The 17,746-nt window shown below is 44.9% G+C and overlaps 1 protein-coding gene across 2 annotated transcripts in view; it reads left to right on the forward strand.

Annotated features, from left to right (window-relative positions):
* Positions 1-17,746, forward strand: part of UBQLN1 (ubiquilin 1) — a 57,536-nt gene that overhangs the window by 21,439 nt on the left and 18,351 nt on the right. For both annotated transcript variants that reach the window (XM_074995185.1, XM_074995186.1), the window contains exons 3-7: positions 2,650-2,768; positions 4,627-4,889; positions 5,798-5,956; positions 7,131-7,371; positions 13,641-13,783. In XM_074995185.1, the coding sequence (XP_074851286.1) occupies positions 2,650-2,768; positions 4,627-4,889; positions 5,798-5,956; positions 7,131-7,371; positions 13,641-13,783 (925 nt within the window). The remainder of the gene's footprint in view (positions 1-2,649; positions 2,769-4,626; positions 4,890-5,797; positions 5,957-7,130; positions 7,372-13,640; positions 13,784-17,746) is intronic.

The following is a 17,746-nucleotide window of genomic DNA, read 5'->3' on the forward strand; positions in this document are numbered from 1 at the left end:
GTCAGTGCAAGGGCGATGGTCCCAGAGAGAGAAGGCAATGCACATAAATATGCTGGAACTAAGGGCAGTGTTCAATGCATCAAGCACTTCCTACGACACAAAGTGGTCGGTGTCAATACCGACAACATTTCCATGATTTATTATATCAATCAATAGGGCAGAGCCAGATCTCGCGCATTGTGTGCGGAGGCTGTATGCCTGTGGAACTGGTGCATTGCAAACAATATAATCCTGAGAACCTCATACTTACCAGGCACCGGCAACGTGCAGGCCAACCACCTGAGCAGGCACTTTGCTCTCAATCATGAATGGGAGATCCGTCCCGATCTGTTTCGATGTATCTTCAACACATGGGGGTTTCCTCAATTAGACCTCTTTGTGACCTCCAACAAGAAATGCCCTCAGGTTTGTTCCAGAGCAGGCATTGATCCAAGCTCATTTTGGGATGCTTTCCTTCTGTCATGGAAGGGCCCCTTACTTTATGCATTCCCTCCTCCAGTACTCATCCACAAGGTCCTGGAAAAGGCAAGGATAGAGAGGGCACGCTTGATACTTATAGCCCCAGCATGGGCCTTTAAACATTCACCATTTATCAAAAATAATCAGGAAGGGTTTTTTTTTTTACATTGCAATTATAGCACTGTGAGCTAGAAAAGTCCTCAAACAGCCTCATGTCGCTCCAGAGCTGTAGGTTCCAGACCCCTGAACCAGAACATCATGAACACTGCCTCTGTTAACTGTGGGACACTGGTCTCTGTCCCACTGACAACTCATGAGGTAGAACAGAAGTCGTTGGGTTTGTAAAGGGCCATGAGTACCTGTGCACTTGCCTGTCTCCTTGCTCCCTGGTGGTGGTCTCTGTAAATGAGTGCACATCAAGGCACCTAAGTCCAAAGATCCCAGGCACCTAGACCTCTTTGGTTGAAAGGCCTATTTGATAGGGGGCCTCATACACCAAGTGGCTAACCAGCTGATTGTCCTTACTTGCTACAATTACAACTCCTCTCTGCTGCCCTTGAGTTTTGGAAGGCCCTCCCCAAAAATCTCAGGGAGGAGTTCTCTGCCTTCGTGCTGGGGTCTCACACCTGCGTGCACCTCCATGTCTGTGATTCTGCAGCTCGCTCCATTCCCTCAGAAATAGCTGTATGCCAGATGGCCTTGCTGGGGCCATCAGGGCTTCCTCCAGAGGTCTAACAGGCCGTCTAGGATCTTCTGTTTAATGGCCAGGGGCTCTTGGCTCAACAGACTGATGCCCATCTCCATAATCTTAAGGACTCTCAAAGTAACAAAGTTGTCAGGATGCACACTCCAGCTACACAGCAGAAGCCCTTTAAGCTGCGTCCCAGCAGCATCAACCACGGTCCCGGTCTTTCTCACCTCATGGGTACTTGGCCTGTTACCCACAGAAGGGCGGTTACTCCCACCACCAGTCTCCCCGCCAACAGTCTGGGGCCAGTTGTGGATGGTCAAAATCTTCCTCAAAGACTCCTTTGGATGGCATGTTCAGGATCAGAGTGCTGGCGCTGATGGATCCTGCCTTACCCGTCCTAAGCCAACTTTGTACGTTCCTTTGGGCCTGGTCAGCTATCACCTCAGACTTCTGGGTCCTCAGGACTATTGCTGCGGGGTATGCTATTCCCGTTCCGTTCTGCTCTACTCTGCCCACCTGTCTTTCAGGCACTCTTCTCACCAGCAACTTATCCTTGCTGAGGTCTAGTCACTCCTCCACTTAAGGGTGGTGGAGGAGGATTTTATAGACCACATATCATTAGCGTTCACTTTTCTAAGCTGAAAAGTCCCAGTCGTCTTATTTTTCTCTTCATATGGCACCTGTTCCAAATCCCTAATTATTCTTCTTAACCATTTCTGAACTTTTTCCAGTGCCAAAGTATCTTTGAGAGAGGCAACCACAGCTGTATGCAGTATTCAAGATGTGGGTGTGCAGTGGATTTATACAGATATTCAGTAAGAGATTCTCTTAGGCTAAGGCTATACTACGGTTTCTATTTTGGGATAAGTTGGTATCCTGAAATAGAAACCGCGTGGCCAAACACTGTGCTTGAAATTGTAGGGGCTGTTTCAAGCACGGTATTTTGTTTCTGCTACCCCTCCTCGTACTAAAATAGGCACTTTTTTCAGACTTCAGTTCAGTGTAGTCATCACTGAGATCGAAATAAGATGCCTCAAAATAACTTAAACAGTTAGTGGTCCACGAATGGTATTAAGCCATTTCAAGATAGATCTACCGTGTAGCTATAGCCTTATTCTCTATCTCTTTCTAGTGATTTCTGAGACTGTTAGTTTTTTTGACTGCTGCTGCACGTTAATTTGATGCTTTCAGAGAACTGTCCACAGGGACTCTAAGATCTCTCGAGAGGCAATAGCTAAATTAGTCCCCATTATTTTGTATGTATATTTGGAATCATTTTTTCCAATGTGCATTACTTTACATTTATCAATGTTCAAACTAATTTGCCATTTTGTTGTCCAGTCAGTTAGTTTTGTGAGATCTTTTTTGAAGCTCTTCAGTCTGCTTATTGGTCTTAATTTATATTCTGGCTATTTCATGCTAAACTGTTTTTGGTCCACTCAAGAAATCTTTTAAATTGTTCTGTTAAAGTGGTTCATAGTTTTGACGTTATTTTTCAGATCACAGGATCATCCAGTTCAACAAACAAACACGACAGGGAGTACTTCTACCACATCAACATCAAGCAGTAGTAGTACCTCCACACCAGCCTCAACAAACAGCAGCCCTTTTGGTTTGGGTATGGCTCTTTATCTGCTAACTGTGGGTTCAGAATGCTCCTCTTCTCTTAATATTTGCAGCTCATGTGCCTGAATCAACTTAAATAAGTTTGAGTAATCTGTAAAACTCTGAAAACCAGACATTTAAAGGAATAGGGTTAATTTGAGGATTCCGTCATAGGAATTTTACTTCCTTGAAATCTTCTGTGGAAAAAAGCGTAGGAAAATTCCACTTATGCCGCTAATTCAAATAGCATGTCAACAACAGTAAAGTGCAGCTGGTAACGAGAAAATTATAGTGCTCCCTGTGAGCTGTGTGTGCTCTACAGTGTATTTGGATTTGTTCAAGGAGTAGAGAGCACCACAGAAATTGAGCTTCTGTCATCCAGATAATGAAGAACAGTAACAAAACTACTGCCACGCTTACAACCATACTTTTCAGATCAAATGGAATCACTGGGCTTAGTAGGTCTATCTTACCTTCTCTTCCCGAGTATACTAAGGATGTTAATGGTTAGCTGGTAAGCCTCATCCCAAATAGACAAGGCTTCCTGGTTGCAATTAATCAGTGAGGGCTGGACCAGCTTACTTTAGGTGGGTGGCACACCAACCTGACCAGAACAGCCTTTATCCACAGCACTGTAGTCCAGCCAGGCTGGAGAGAATCCCCGAGCTTTTCTACTTCCAACCCTCTGTTTAATCGGTTAACCAGTTAAACTTAACATTTAACTAGTTAACTAATTAAACAGGATTTAACATCCCTAGAGTGTGATTATCCCAAGGACAAGTGTTCTGTGGCTGAAAAGTGGTTTTCTCCTGTTTGCACCAGACTTAGCACTAGTGGCCCCCTCTCATTTCATCTTCTGAAAAATGAATAGAATTATATAGTTACCTTTATTAATCATTTGCTGCTTTGGCTGTAATTTTTGTTGCCACAATTTTTGGGGTCAGTTTGAAGTTACATAATTTACTCTGTGAAGAGGGTAGGAAACCTATTTTGCTGTATTTTTAGTACAGGTTAAATGTCTGTAGTCCGGTACTTCCAGGACCTGTCTGACAAACAAGAGAATTTGCTGAACCCAGGAAAGTCTATATTGTATAACAACACTACCAACGCTTCCACTGCATACTGGGCTCTTAAGACACTTAGGAGTAAATTAGAGTTAAGTAACAGCATGGAACACTGAGAACCAGGATTGATGACTGGAAACTAACTTCATGGGATCACAGGAAATTTGGCCACAGAAAATGTGTCAAGTAACAGAGGGGTAGCCGTGTTAGTCTGGATCTGTAACAGCAGCAAAGGGTCCTGTGACACCTTATAGACTAACAGTAAAGTTTTGAGCATCTGTTTAAGTGAGTCTTTGCTCATGAAAGCATAAAATAAGTGGTCATCTGGCTAACTGAAATCATGCTGAACCTCAGATGTTGCCAGACAACAGTGTGCCGGATTAGAGAGGTTCAGCCTGTACCTGGTGCATTAGGAAGTGAAGCGTTCTATTTTGTCACAGTAAGGAAAACACACTGTAGTATAATGCTGTTTCTGACTTAACTTCCAGTTAAATTATAAAAGACTTCTTTGGCAGATTCTTACAGACATGCGTGTATATCCTGTATGACTCGAGAGAGAGCTGCTTTGAAATTGTAAGCTACAGACATAAACCAAGTGTTATATGTATGCTAAAAGTCTTCATTAATAAACAGACATTAGAGAAAGAACTCTTTCTCATCTGGAAGAGTTGAATTCTCACTGTCCTGTATTGTCTGGAAATTTGCAGTAATACATTAGCCTTTTGTATTTAAGGAAAGCTGTCTGGATGCAGTTGATTTAGAAAGGTATCAAAGCTGGAAGTTCAATATTTTTTCCTTCTTTTTAAGGTGGCCTTGGAGGAATTGCCAGTTTGAGTAGCCTGGGCCTGAATACATCTAATTTTTCAGAGTTACAAAGTCAGATGCAGCGACAACTCATGTCCAACCCAGAAATGATGGTTCAGATAATGGAAAATCCCTTTGTTCAGAGTATGCTTTCAAACCCTGATCTGATGAGGCAATTAATTATGGCCAATCCTCAAATGCAGCAATTGATACAGCGAAATCCAGAGATCAGTCACATGCTTAATAATCCAGATATCATGAGACAAGTATGTTGAAAGTTCTTTATACAATAATAAACTTGTAAAGACTTGTATAAAAATTAAATATGCAAACTTCAATGTTTTGGAACATTGCTGATTAAATTTAGGATCATGGGAAAACTTGTAGACTATTACTCTACGCAAATACTATTGATATTTTTTCTCTAGTCACTAATGGCTGCAATAGTTGTGTGTTGTCTCTAATGTTAAATAATCTATAACATTCCCTGAACAGTATTTCAAGATTATATTACTAGATTTTCTGAAATTAAACCAGGACAGAACTTGTGTGTACTTCAGATATCCTATTTTCATTTGAGAAAGGAAGGTGGTTATCCAACCAATAATAGATTTGCCAAAAAAAACAAAACACTAAACAGCTTTAGTTTTTAGTACTTAGTCAGATATTAAATACAGTTGAAAACCTCTAGTGTACATCTATGTTGTAGAGTTTTTAGCTACAAACCAATGGATACTGTGGATTTGAGAAACCAGGTATTAATTTCTAATGGTGCCTATTTGGAAGCAGCATATGCCATAATTCTGAGTTAAGCTTAGATTTAGTAAATTCCCTAAATATGTTTAGATAGAATGTTGCCATAATTTTGTCATCTTTCCTCCCTCCTGTCCAACACCATATATTCATGCTCTGTCTATCAAATGCTACATAACTAAACTTCCAACATTTTTACAATTTTGACACTGTCCAATGAAAATTCAGTTGACTTACTAATGATTTCATCAAGAAAAATTCCTGCTATGTCTCTTAACAGCAATTCAAACTAAACTGCAGTGTGTTAGGTTATATAGAAATGTGATTATAGCTGTTATAATTTGGACACTGCTTTAGATGCTATTTTCACTTTAGAATGGATTTTTTTTACTAATACAGATTAAATGTTCCACTTACTTAGACACTAGAACTAGCAAGAAACCCTGCAATGATGCAGGAAATGATGAGAAACCAAGACCGGGCATTGAGCAACCTTGAGAGTATACCAGGTGGATACAATGCTTTGCGACGCATGTATACAGATATTCAGGAGCCAATGCTGAGCGCAGCTCAAGAGCAGGTGAGAAGTGGGTGCATAAAACTGTAGACAATGATTTTAATTATTTATTGTGTGATGCTTGCTGTAGCATATATATTCATTTTATGTAAGTTGAGTTGATCTGTAATATTATAAAACTATAATAGTTCCTCTGAATACTGACCTATGTGCTAGACATGAATAAGATGAAATGCAAGAACTCAAGTCAAATCCTGCAAGACTTTAGCGTAGCTATTTTAGGCCGTGAAGACAAGAAGTGACACAAGTGACCAGAAAATAACCCGATGTCAAAAGATTATTGGAATAGAGGTAGAAAGTAAAGATGTGCAGAATTACCCATATTAACACTGGATCATAAAAATACCGTAAAGGCACATTTGACTCGGACGTGTATCTTAATTACAGGATACATGTTGTTGTGCATCAGTGCTAATGAGCATAAAGGTAGTTTACTCACCCTGTAAAAAATTGGGGTTCCTTTAAGTGTCCATGCACAGAATGTAGGTGTACTCATTCACCTTATAAAAAGGGGATGACCAGAGTAGGAAAAACTGAGCTCCCTCTGGTAGACTCCAGTAGGAACTATTTCTCTAGTGGTCAAGCCATGATACCTGTCAGATCCAATATTAATGTCAGTGACACAAGAGTAACTATATTTGTATCTTGTGTGTAGCGCTATGTAGAGCATCTCTATGGGTGAGTTATCAGAACCTTAATTATAATTTCAATAAAACTTTTCAAATAGACCTTGTACTGGTAAATGTGTGTGTGGTCACTACCTTTTGGTCACTGAGTGTACCTAGAGTGACTAAACTTGAAGCCAGGCAGTAAGAGAAGAAATAGGCTCTGAGGCTTGAAACTGTACCTATCGGGGCTGAATGCTCAGTGAAGTAACACTTTACAAAATGCATTTTAAATAAAAGGCTAATAGAAAACCAGTTTCTCAGGAGTGAAGGAAATTATGCACTGTTTTAACAGGCAGTCAAGGAAATGTAAGTTGGTCGTTGAAGTCACTGCCCCTTCTGTTAGTTGTGTCCCATTTTAAGGTTAATGGTAGAATAATTAACTGTTTTGAGACATTAAACTGGTTTTAATCGTCAAGTTGAGTACTGCATATATCTCAAAGCCTGTCATTTCTATCAGAGATAAAATTGATGGTTTTAATAGGTATTCCATGTTGTTCTTTCTTTTGTAGTTTGGAGGTAACCCATTTGCTTCCTTAGTAAGCAATGCATCAGGTGGGGACAGTCAGCCATCTCGTACAGAAAACAGAGACCCTTTACCAAATCCTTGGGCTCCTCAGTCCAGTTCTCAGAGTTCCACAACCAGTAGCAGCAACAGTGGTGAAACTGGGGGCAGTAGTAGCATTGGAAGTAGTACCACCAGCAGTACAGGACCAGGCTCAACTATGCCTAATTTGGGACCTGGAGCAGGAGGTATGTTCTTTCTGATAGAATTGTATTTATTTGCACCTGTGCAGGAAACTTGCTGAAATGACATTAATGTACATTAATGTAAGGTTCCTGCATTCATGAACTGCAGGTTGGTGCAATCAGTTATTCGTGAGCTTGGGGCTCCGGCAGGGAGCATCAGTGGCTGCTGCTTTCCTTCTGGGGCTCTAGGACAGAAGCACCCACAGCCAGGGCTCCAGGCACGGAGCGCGAGCAGCTGCAGCTTCCCCATATTCGCAGAAGTCACCATTTGCGAGAGTTCACAACACAGAACCCTTGTGAATGTTGAGACCCTACTGTATTAGAAAATGTTACGTTTAAATTGTTACTAATATTTACTTGTATAGCTCTCTTTACTAGTATCAGAGTCCGATGTTGGCAAACAAAAGTGCAAAATAAATTTATCTTAAGAATACTTGAGCCACTGCTAAAGTAACAATAGAAGTAAAGACCTGCTAGACAAATTAAAAGCATTCTGCTCGCTTGAAGAGCACGTATAGAGGTATTGGGTGAGATGTTGTTAAATACAGGCTTTCAGTCTTTCCCACTCACCTGAAAGGACATATGGAGTTGTATGAGGTCTGAAACAAACTGCGCTTTTACTGTGTAAACAGAGCAACCAAATGTGAATGTGTTAAATAAACCAGTACTGGAATAGTAATGCCCCAGCTTCATTAATTTTATTTGTATTATCATAGCATGTAGCCGTAGGCTGTGTCTACACTACGAGAAATTTGATTTTTAGTAAATTTGATTTAACTGTCATGTTATAAATTCAAATTGTCTACAAAGCTTCTTGAAATTCAGTCCACCTCTTTCCGTGTCGTCTCCACATCCCCATTGCCCCGTGCAAGTTCAACAGCGTGAGCAGTGCATTCTGGGTACCTATCCCACAATGCTTTAGTTCCGGTTGCTTGTGCATGTTTAATCTTTGAATCCTAGAATTACAAGCACTGTCCCAGAATTCACAGCACCAGTAACTGCACGAAAAATTAACGAGATCGCACCATTTCCTGCTGCAGCATTCCAGCCCAACTGGCTGTTGTGCAATTTTTCCTTCAATTACAAAGCTCAGTGATTCTTTGATATCACAATGGTGCTGCTGCTGATGATGACGATGACTATGATGTTTTGAAGGAGCAAATCTCCAAACTGCGGTCCAAGAACTCACAGCTGCTAGATGCCATGAATGCATTGCTGACAGTGGAGTGAGTGAAGGTTTTGTGAGACCAGCACACACTGAGACCACATTGTTTTGGAGTTCTGGGATGACTGGCAGTGGATGCAGAACTTTCACGTTCCTAAGTGCACCTTTATGGAACTTTTTGATGTGCTGGCACCTGCCCTGAAGCACAGCAACAGAAAAATGAGGCCAGCTTTAATGGTTCAGAAGCAAGTAGCAATCACACTGAGGGAGTTTGCAATGCCTGACAGTTCCCAGTCAGTGGCAAATCAGTTCAGAGTGGGCAGATCTACAGTGGGGTCTGTGGTATTAGATGTGGCTCATGCAATCTGGCAGCGTCTCCTTAGGAAGACTGACCCTGGAAGATGTACAGGTCATAGTGGATGGCTTTGCTGCCCAGAGGTTTCCTAACTGCAGTGAGGCAATAGATGGCATGCACATCCTCATCATGGCCCCGTGCCACTTGGCCTCAGAGTATATATACCTAAAGGGGTACTTGTCCGTGGTGTTGCAGGGTTTGGTGGATCACAAAGGTCGTTTCACTGACATCAGCGTTAGCTGGTCAGGGAGGTTTCACAGTGTGCATATATTCCGTAATTCTGGACAGCACATGCATGGGACTTATTTCCCTGATCAGAAAATCAAGATTGGTGATATGAAGACGCCTATTGTTATATTGGGTGACCCTGCTTACCCTCTGCTTTCTTCCCTTGTGAAGCTCTGCACAGGCGCCCTGGACCCCAGCAAGGAAAACTTCAGTCACAGACTCAGCAGGTGCAGAATGCTAGTAGAATGTGGCTTTGGCCGTTTAAAAGCAAGGTTCAGATGTTTGACATGTTTGGACCTTTCTCAGGGTTACGTCCCCACAGTGGTTACAGCATGCGCTATTTTGCACAACATATGCGAATCCAGGCAGGAGACTTTCCTGTCAGTCTGGAATTCTGAAGCTGAGGCCATAGGCAGGGCTTACTTGCAGCCACCTACACAGCCATCCATCAGCAGCTGCGCTGAGGCAGTAGCAATAAGGAACACTTGAAAATATAGTTTCATGAATGATCTGTAACATATATGCTACCCATGTTTTTTCTGTGATATAATGCCAATAAATCATACTGTGACTTAATGAATTAATGCTTTTACTTGGTGGGAGGCAGTTAACTTGTAGTAAATAGAATGCATGTGGAAGGCAACTGTGCCTTCAGCCGCCCCTCATCTTCCCCTGTCTCTTACCCACCTCCCCTGGTTCCCTCAGCTACACATCTGCTGCAGATCAGGGAATATCAGTGATCAGCTGTGCCTTCAGCCGTTCCCCAGCTGCCCGGTTTGATTTGTGTTTCTCTGCCCCCTCACTCCTGCATACCACGAAATCACCCTGATCTCAGAGGAATGATTTTATTTTGCGAGGAGAAGAGGTTTAAGTTGCAGGGTGAAGAAGCCTTCTCAAGGGTGCTCGAATAGCCCTTTGCAGTGGCTGTTGTGGCTGGATCATTAGGCTGTCCTTGTCCTTCCTCCTTGTGTGCGGGGACCGCAATGACGGGGTGAGCGATCTCTCCTCCAGGGACTCTGTCCAGCAGGTATCAGCTGCTGCACTGCTGGGTTGGGAGTCCTTCTGCAGCTGCAGCAGGGAGCACAGGACCTGCATTTGCTCTGTAAATGCTGTTACAGGCTTTGCAGCAGCCTCACCCTGCTTTGCCACTTGCTGCTGTTGGAGGTCAAGCATTCTCTGGTTAAACTCTGCTTGGCTATGACGCCACTCAGCTGTACAGTGATGCCACTGAGCAGCGTCCTTTGTCAGCTTGGTGAGCTCCGCCTCAGTATTTTCCATATGCTGCAGGATAAGATCTTGTTTGCATTCCTTTCATCTACAGTCTTGTCTGCTACGCTGGGCATTGGCTTTGGAAAATGAAGATCAGAATTAAGATACAATTCACATGATGTGCTTTGAAGTGCAATGAATGGGTCTCTGTGTTTACTATCAGCGAAATTTAACTTTTTGAAGGACACTCCTGGCTTTTTAGGGATGGGACAGTAAGCATGCATTTCACAATACATCACTTGCCATCACTTATCCAGCACGTTTCTTTGTGGACATGGTAAGCTACGAGCAACTGTCCGCTTTTGAGGGCGAGGGGAGGGCTGCAAAGCAGAGGAAGCTGTCAGGTACCTGGCCAGGTGTCCTGGGGGGAGGGGTCCTGTGTTGGGGGCGGGGAGAATTTAGCCATTCCTGGAGCAATCCTCCCCAGCGATCAAACCAAGTGTAGGGGATGGTGGGAGAAGGGTTTGAGTGCAGCCGCATGAAAGGCTGCATGGGGGGTTTCGATGTATAGTAAAAGTAATGTAAAGAAAAAAATAAATAATCCAGAGAGAGGTTGGATATAAAGGGACATGGGAGGGGAAACACCCAGCAGAGCCCAGCACCTGTGTGGCACCAGGGAGTCCTGAAAAATCAAAAGAAACGCTGGGGGGGAAGGGGACATGGAAGGGAAGCCCCACTGAGCCTGCAAACCGCCCTGGGGGGTGAGGAATAGAGCACCTGCCAACTGCTGCAGGCAGATGTAAAGGGGCACATGTTTGTGGGGACGTTTAAGATGCGAATTCCCGTGCTTCTGCAGGTTGCCAAAGAAGACATCACCCTCCTAAAACTAACCGATATGGAGAAAACAGCTAGTCTTGCTGTATCAGAGAGGTAGCCATGTTAGTCTGTATCTTCAAAAACAACAAGAAGTTCCGTGGTACCTTATAGACTAACATATTTTGGAGCATAAGCTTTTGTGGGCAAAGACCTGCTTCATCAGTCCTGCTGTGTGACCAAAAGCCTGGAAAATTTGCTAAAATGCTGTGTGGCACCATGACACCAGATTGCTATCTGGTTGCGCTAGCATGGCGAGGTGTTCTACGGTGGAAGCTGCAGCAAGTCGGGCCTGCCCAAGAACCTCGTGGGGAAAAAAAATGCAAGAGTGCCTGGATGAGACCTTCAGGGGTATCTCTGAAAAGGAGAAGCAGTACATCCCAAGAAACATTAACACGCTGTTCCGAAGGGTACAGAAACACAGCTAGCAAACCTGTACCTATGGAAAACCCTGTAGCTGTAACCACCCCCAGCCAGTTTCTAGCATGCAGAATACTCACCCATACTGCTTGTTCCAGGGGCCTCGGGGCCTGCCGTGGAGGGGACCAGTTTCAGGTCTATCAGGAAGAGCTCCAGGCTGTCTGGCAGAACTTCCTCAGTCCCCTGCTTGTTGCCCTCTTCCTTCAGGCCCCCCAGCTCTTCCCAGGCTTATCCCGAACTCCATAGCATGGCATCCACAAGTGTTGTAATTCAGACCGGGCTCTGTGGTAGGGTCACTCCCCATAAGCATGTGCAGCTGTTGATAATAGTGGTAGCTCTATGGAGCCGCCCCTGACAGCTGGTTGGCTTTCCAGACTTTTGGATAGGCCTGTCAGAGTTCTTTCACCTTCACCTGGCACTCCATAGAGTCCTGGGAGTAACCTCGGGCAGTCATCTCATGCGACATCTGCTTATAGATTGCCGCGTTTCTCTTAGCCACTTGAAGTCTCTTTGCCACTGATTGGTCTCTCCAAATAGCAATAAGATCCAGAATCTTCTGGTGGGTCCAAGCTGGGGCTCTCTTGCAAGCCTGAGAAGTGCTAAACACATCGCTACCCTGAGTGCTCATTATTGGAGCAGAGGGCTACCAATAATTGCTACCAATGTGCTGTGATGGGCAAAGGAACTCTTTCATAATGGGCATCCTTTATGTTTGTAGGGCTAGGCTGCTGAATTCCAATTCAAATTCAATCAAAACTTCATGGGCTTCCTTTGACCCTCTTCCTGCATGCCTGAATGGAGAGCACTGCACAGTGAAGCAGCCATACTTGGAGAGTCATAGTGTAGCTTTGTGGGATACATACTGGCCGCTTCTGAAGGCTAACAAATTCAAATAAGGATGTGGCCCTTCCACACTAGCCTTGATTTGAGATTTTAAGTTTGAATTTGCTGCTATACCCATCCCGTAATACCAATATTTTGTAATTGGTATTAGTTCAGTAAATCAAGATAATAGTATTGAATGGGAAGACAGTGACATTTTACTATCAAGCTAACTCCTTGAAATTCGATTTTTATCTTGTAGTGTAGACTCAGCCTTAGTTGTGGACTATAGCTTCATTGTTTTAGGCACTGTGTAACCAAGCAAGAACAATGGTCTGTGCTTCAAAGCGCTTATGGTCCAAGTCATGAAACGTAGATTTGGAGGAATCTAGGATTTGCTGCAATATATAAGAAAAAGCTAAGCCATAGTAAGAGAGGCAAATAAACAAAATTTCTCTTAAGTAAAATTATGTTGTTAATGGTGCTGGTATCAAGGTTTATAATGAAAGTTGTTGAACTTTTCATATTATGAAATGTTGTTTTCAACTGCCTGTAACTTGACTAACAGTTTAGTCTAAAAACTATGTTACTGTGTAACAGGCAATTATTTTAAGTTTTTCAGTAAAATTATTCCTCATTTCTGAAAATAAAACTAGGGAAAACATGGTTAACCTGTGCTAAAAATAAAATAATTTATTCGCTTCCCTGAAGCCCTGGTATTTCTGTGCTTTGGAAGAGAGAAAAGTAAAGGATGTCTTTTGCTGTATCTGTGGAAATATTGGGAAAATTTTCCAAGTTACACAACTTTGCAAATAGCACTTAGCTTGTGCTGATATATCTTTTAGTATCTGGCAGCAGCATTCACTGAAGATTCCATCTTCACTTTGCATGCTCCTGCCCATGTAGCTACTAAACATGCAGTGTCCCTAGGTTGCAGGGCCTGACTGGACATTCTGCTAATTATTTCTGTTCAATAGGTCAAAATATTAAAACTCTGGGTATTGTTTTCATTTGATTATGGGTTAAAAGTGGAGAAGCTTCTTGCAATGAGTGGCAGCTGTCTGTTGTAGGCAATAATTATGTTAAAGGATGGAAATTAAATGTACTCTTATCGCCATGGTTAATTATAACTAAATGGAAATGCATTTTACTATTTTCATGTTTATGAATTGCTAAAATGGCCATTCTCTACTTTTCAAGCTGGTATGTTCAGCACCCCGGGAATGCAGAGTTTGTTGCAGCAGATAACAGAAAATCCACAGCTTATGCAGAACATGTTGTCTGCACCCTATATGAGAAGTATGATGCAGTCTCTAAGCCAGAACCCTGATCTCGCAGCACAGGTGAATGCAATTATGTATTGTATGTATTGAATTAAAAATGTATTGAAGGTTCATGTAATACCTACTGTTACAACAAAGTAACAACTGTAGGTGCTATCTAAACCCAACACACACAGGTTGAACCTCTCTAGTCTGGCACCCTGGGGACCTGACCTCCCGTGGTCTGGCAAATTCTTTCATTTGGCACTGGTCAATATTGTAAAGCAGCATTACCAACAGTTCCACTGCTTACTGGGCTCTAGGAAGACATTTAGGGGTATATTACAGCTAAATAACAGCACAGAACAATGAGAGCTTGGACTGGTGGCTGTAAACAAATGATATGGGACCAAGGGAAACATGGCCACACCCGTGATTGTCTGGCTAACTAACATCATGTCTGGTTACGGATGTTGCTGGAGAAGAGTGGTCTCTGATCCTGCTGCTGGTTCTCAGGTAGCGTGGAGGAGAAGACAGTGCAAAGAGGAGAGAGGCTGAGGCAATCTTCTAGTTAAGCAGGCAGACGCAGGTAAGGGTAGGGAGGAGCGTGTTGAGGGGAATGAACCTGAGAGGTTCAACCTGTACTAGCCAATTAATACATTTGTCCAGTTTGTAGCTGGATATCTTGCCAGTCAGTCTCCTTACTGCAGGATTAGAGCTAACTACTGAGCACTAGCATTGGGCAAGACTGTAAACAGCAAAAAACTTAAGTCGGGGTCAGTAGCCCCCAGCACGGATGCAAAGAGTGGCATGCAATTCAACTTTCATCAGCATGTGAGGTGGCAGCTCAGCCCTTCCCCTCCACCCCCAAGCAGCCGGGAGCTTGCTAAAAGCCATGCTTCCTGTGAATTAACGGAAGACCAACTATTGCTACCAACCATCATGTAAGCAGAAAACTGCTGCATCTTTCTTTATTAATGAAGCTGTTGTAAGTAGGACTGTTAGTGACTTTAAAAACTATTAGTGGTACTCGGCCTGTACGTAGAGGTCAGAAAGGTCAGATTTTGGCATTCTGCATTGGCAAGATTGCTGACCCCTGCCTTAGGTGAACCAAAGGGTCATAAGTAGTACTGGGCTAGATGAACAGAAGAACCACAAGAGCTAAAAGTTTCTGTGCACAGACAGTCCTCTGATTTATAACACAGTTGGTTCCTGAAAAATTCATTGTGAGTCTTCAGTGTTGTAAGTTGGAACCACAATACACTCCATTGTAGGACCAAGCAACGTAAACTTGAAACCAGTGGTCATAAGTCAAGTCAGGAAGTCGGTTCAGAAATACAAATGCTGGAGCTGAGCTAGGACCATGGGGGTTGTGGCTCGACTAGGGGGGAGGGGGGCAGTGTGAACCAGGGCTTTCATGGGGTTGGATCCAGGTCCCGGGCAGCAGGAGCTGGGGCTTGGGGCTGGGGCCAGAGCCACGGGGTTCAGCTGGGCCTTGGAGTGGGAGCAGTAGCTGGAGCCGGGTGGGGGTGAGTCACGGCTGCAGTGGGGTTGGAGCTGGAGCCACCCGGCTTCCCCCAGCTGGGGTAGCCAGGAGCTGGACCTGTGCAGCAGCATGGGCTGCCATCCACAGCTTGGGGAAGCCAGGAGCTTCACTGGCGGGAGTGGCCCACCTGTTCCCGGCACCCCAGATAGCGTGATCATCTGTCCCGTTTTGGTCGGAACAGGAGTCATTCCCCATATTTGGCCAGGGGAGATATGGTTACCCTACATGTAAGAGCCACTTGAAAAGTGAGTCTCAAACGTTTTTGTGGGCAAGGCCACTGGTAAATGTAGCACAAAAGTGATTTTAGGAGTTGCTTTGATTGTTAATGTGATCATGACACTTGTATCTTTGTTCTTCATATGTGGTACAGTTTTAATTTGCTGTGAAGTTCAAATACTTATTACAGCTTAATGAATGGTGGAATAGTCTCTTCCTGTCACCACTTCTTGTGCAGATATGCCTGTGTTAGGTGCAGCTTCTGAAGGCTCAAATAGTATGTGACGTGTAGGGCTGCTAGAGATTTTTAGGCTGCTAAGAGTCTGGTAGCACAAGGGAACTAAGGCAGGCTCCCTGCCTGCGCTCCATTTTTGGAAGCAGCCAGGCATGTCCCTGCACCCCTTGGGGTGTGTTTGTGCGCTGCCTTTGCCCCATGTGCTGACTCTGGAGGTCCCACTGGCCAGGAATCACAGCCAGTGGGAGCTGCAGGAGTGGTATCTGCAGTCAGGGGCAGTATACAGAAACCTGCGCACACACCTGTGAGGAGGCCCCTCGGGGTTGTGTTGGTCACTTCAGGGGGCAGGGCAGGCAGGGAGTCTGGCTGATGTAAGTGCCGCCTGACCAGAGTCCACACCCCTGCCTCAGCCCTGTGGCCCCTCTTGGTGGCTGCAGCCCAAGCCCTGCTGCAGCCCTGAGTCCTTTCCAGCACCCAGATTCCCACCCAGAGCCTGCATCCCCCTCATCCCTCACTCTGAACCCCACAGCCTCGGCCCAGATTCCACCCTCTACTCCCACCCTATCGTCCTGCACAAGCCTGGAGCAAGAGATGGAGAGTGGAATGGAGTGAATGGGGTGTGGCTTCAGAAGGAGCGGAGCAGGACAAGGGTGTTTGGGTTTGTGCAGTTAGCTAATTGATGACTCTGGTGCCATGTGAAGTGAAATGAAAAGTAGCTTGTGTTTAAAAAATTGAGCCAAGGAGCTTTACTGGCTTTTTGCACACTTTCAATGTTTGTCCTCAGCTCTGAAGTATGCAGGCCGTCTTCTTCGAGTGGTCCCCGTGGGTGCTCCACTGTAGGTGTCGGGCTCGCCCCAGCGCTGCAGCTCGGAAAATCTTCAGCAGTCTCCGTCGGGTCGCGCATGTGCCGATGCACGTTGGCTCTTCGCGCGCTTACGATCACGTGTGCGATCCGGTCCCTGCCAGTTCCTCCTTAACCGCCAGTGGCTGCAGACGGAATCCTCTCTGGCTCCAACGCCTGAGACAGATAAACTCTGTTTTTATTCGTTTTTACTAGTTATTGTTAATAGTCACTTAGTTATTATAATATTAGTTCTACTGTGTATATAGTTTTTTTTCTAAAAGCAAAAGACTGTCTTAAGGATCAGAGCAGCCGCCTTCGGGCGGGCCCGCTATTTTTGACAAGCCTTTAACGGTTGCTATTGTCTGGTAAATAGACTGCTAAGTGCGCTGTTGGCACTTAAGGATTCAAGGACTTAAAGTCTAACAATGTCGTCTCCCGGTTTTAAAAAGTGTGAATCCTGCCGGGAGGCCATGCCTGCCTCGGACGGCCACAGTAAATGTATCCGGTGCCTTGGGGAGACCCATGTCCCCCAGAAGTGCTCTCATTGCTCTAAATTAACAACTAGAGCTCGGAAAGAGAGAGATGAGGCTCAAAATGCTTCTCTTTGACAAAGCCCTCCAGTCTGCCACGTCGGAAAAGCCCCATAAGGAGGGCTCTTCAGGTTTGCACAAGAGGAAGGCTGCCTCTTTGACCTCCTCTGTGCAGAAGAAGAGAGAGGCTTCTCCAGCTCGATACCTGCCCGTCACCTCTGGGAGCGGGACGAGCGAAGCAAGGGGCCCGGGCTCGCTTGCCTCTTCTGCTGGGAAGCCCGTGGCGCATGTACCCGCATAGGGGCCTGCAACTCTTAAGGAGACGGCACCGAGGGCCGTGCAGGCACTGGAGAGATTGGCACCGAGTTTTTTGGCTCCGACAGCACCAGAGCGTCAACACCCAGCATGGAGCCCTACGGGGCCGGACGAAACGCCCCGAGCGGCACCGAGGATGACGGCACCGAGCGCGGCACCGGGGGCAGCGGAACTCAGCACGGCACCGATCAGACTTCTGGTGGTACCTGAGCGAGCAAAAGCCAAAGCAAAGACCCGGCACCGCAGTCCCTCCCCCGAGGTAATTGCGCTGCCATTATCACCGCGATCCCCACCCCACCCCCCCGGAGATTCAGCGAGCAGCAATGCCATGAGCCTGCCACAGGCTTCCATCTCCTTT

Source organism: Carettochelys insculpta, chromosome 5 (assembly GCF_033958435.1).
Source record: "Carettochelys insculpta isolate YL-2023 chromosome 5, ASM3395843v1, whole genome shotgun sequence".
Taxonomy (NCBI): domain Eukaryota; kingdom Metazoa; phylum Chordata; order Testudines; family Carettochelyidae; genus Carettochelys; species Carettochelys insculpta.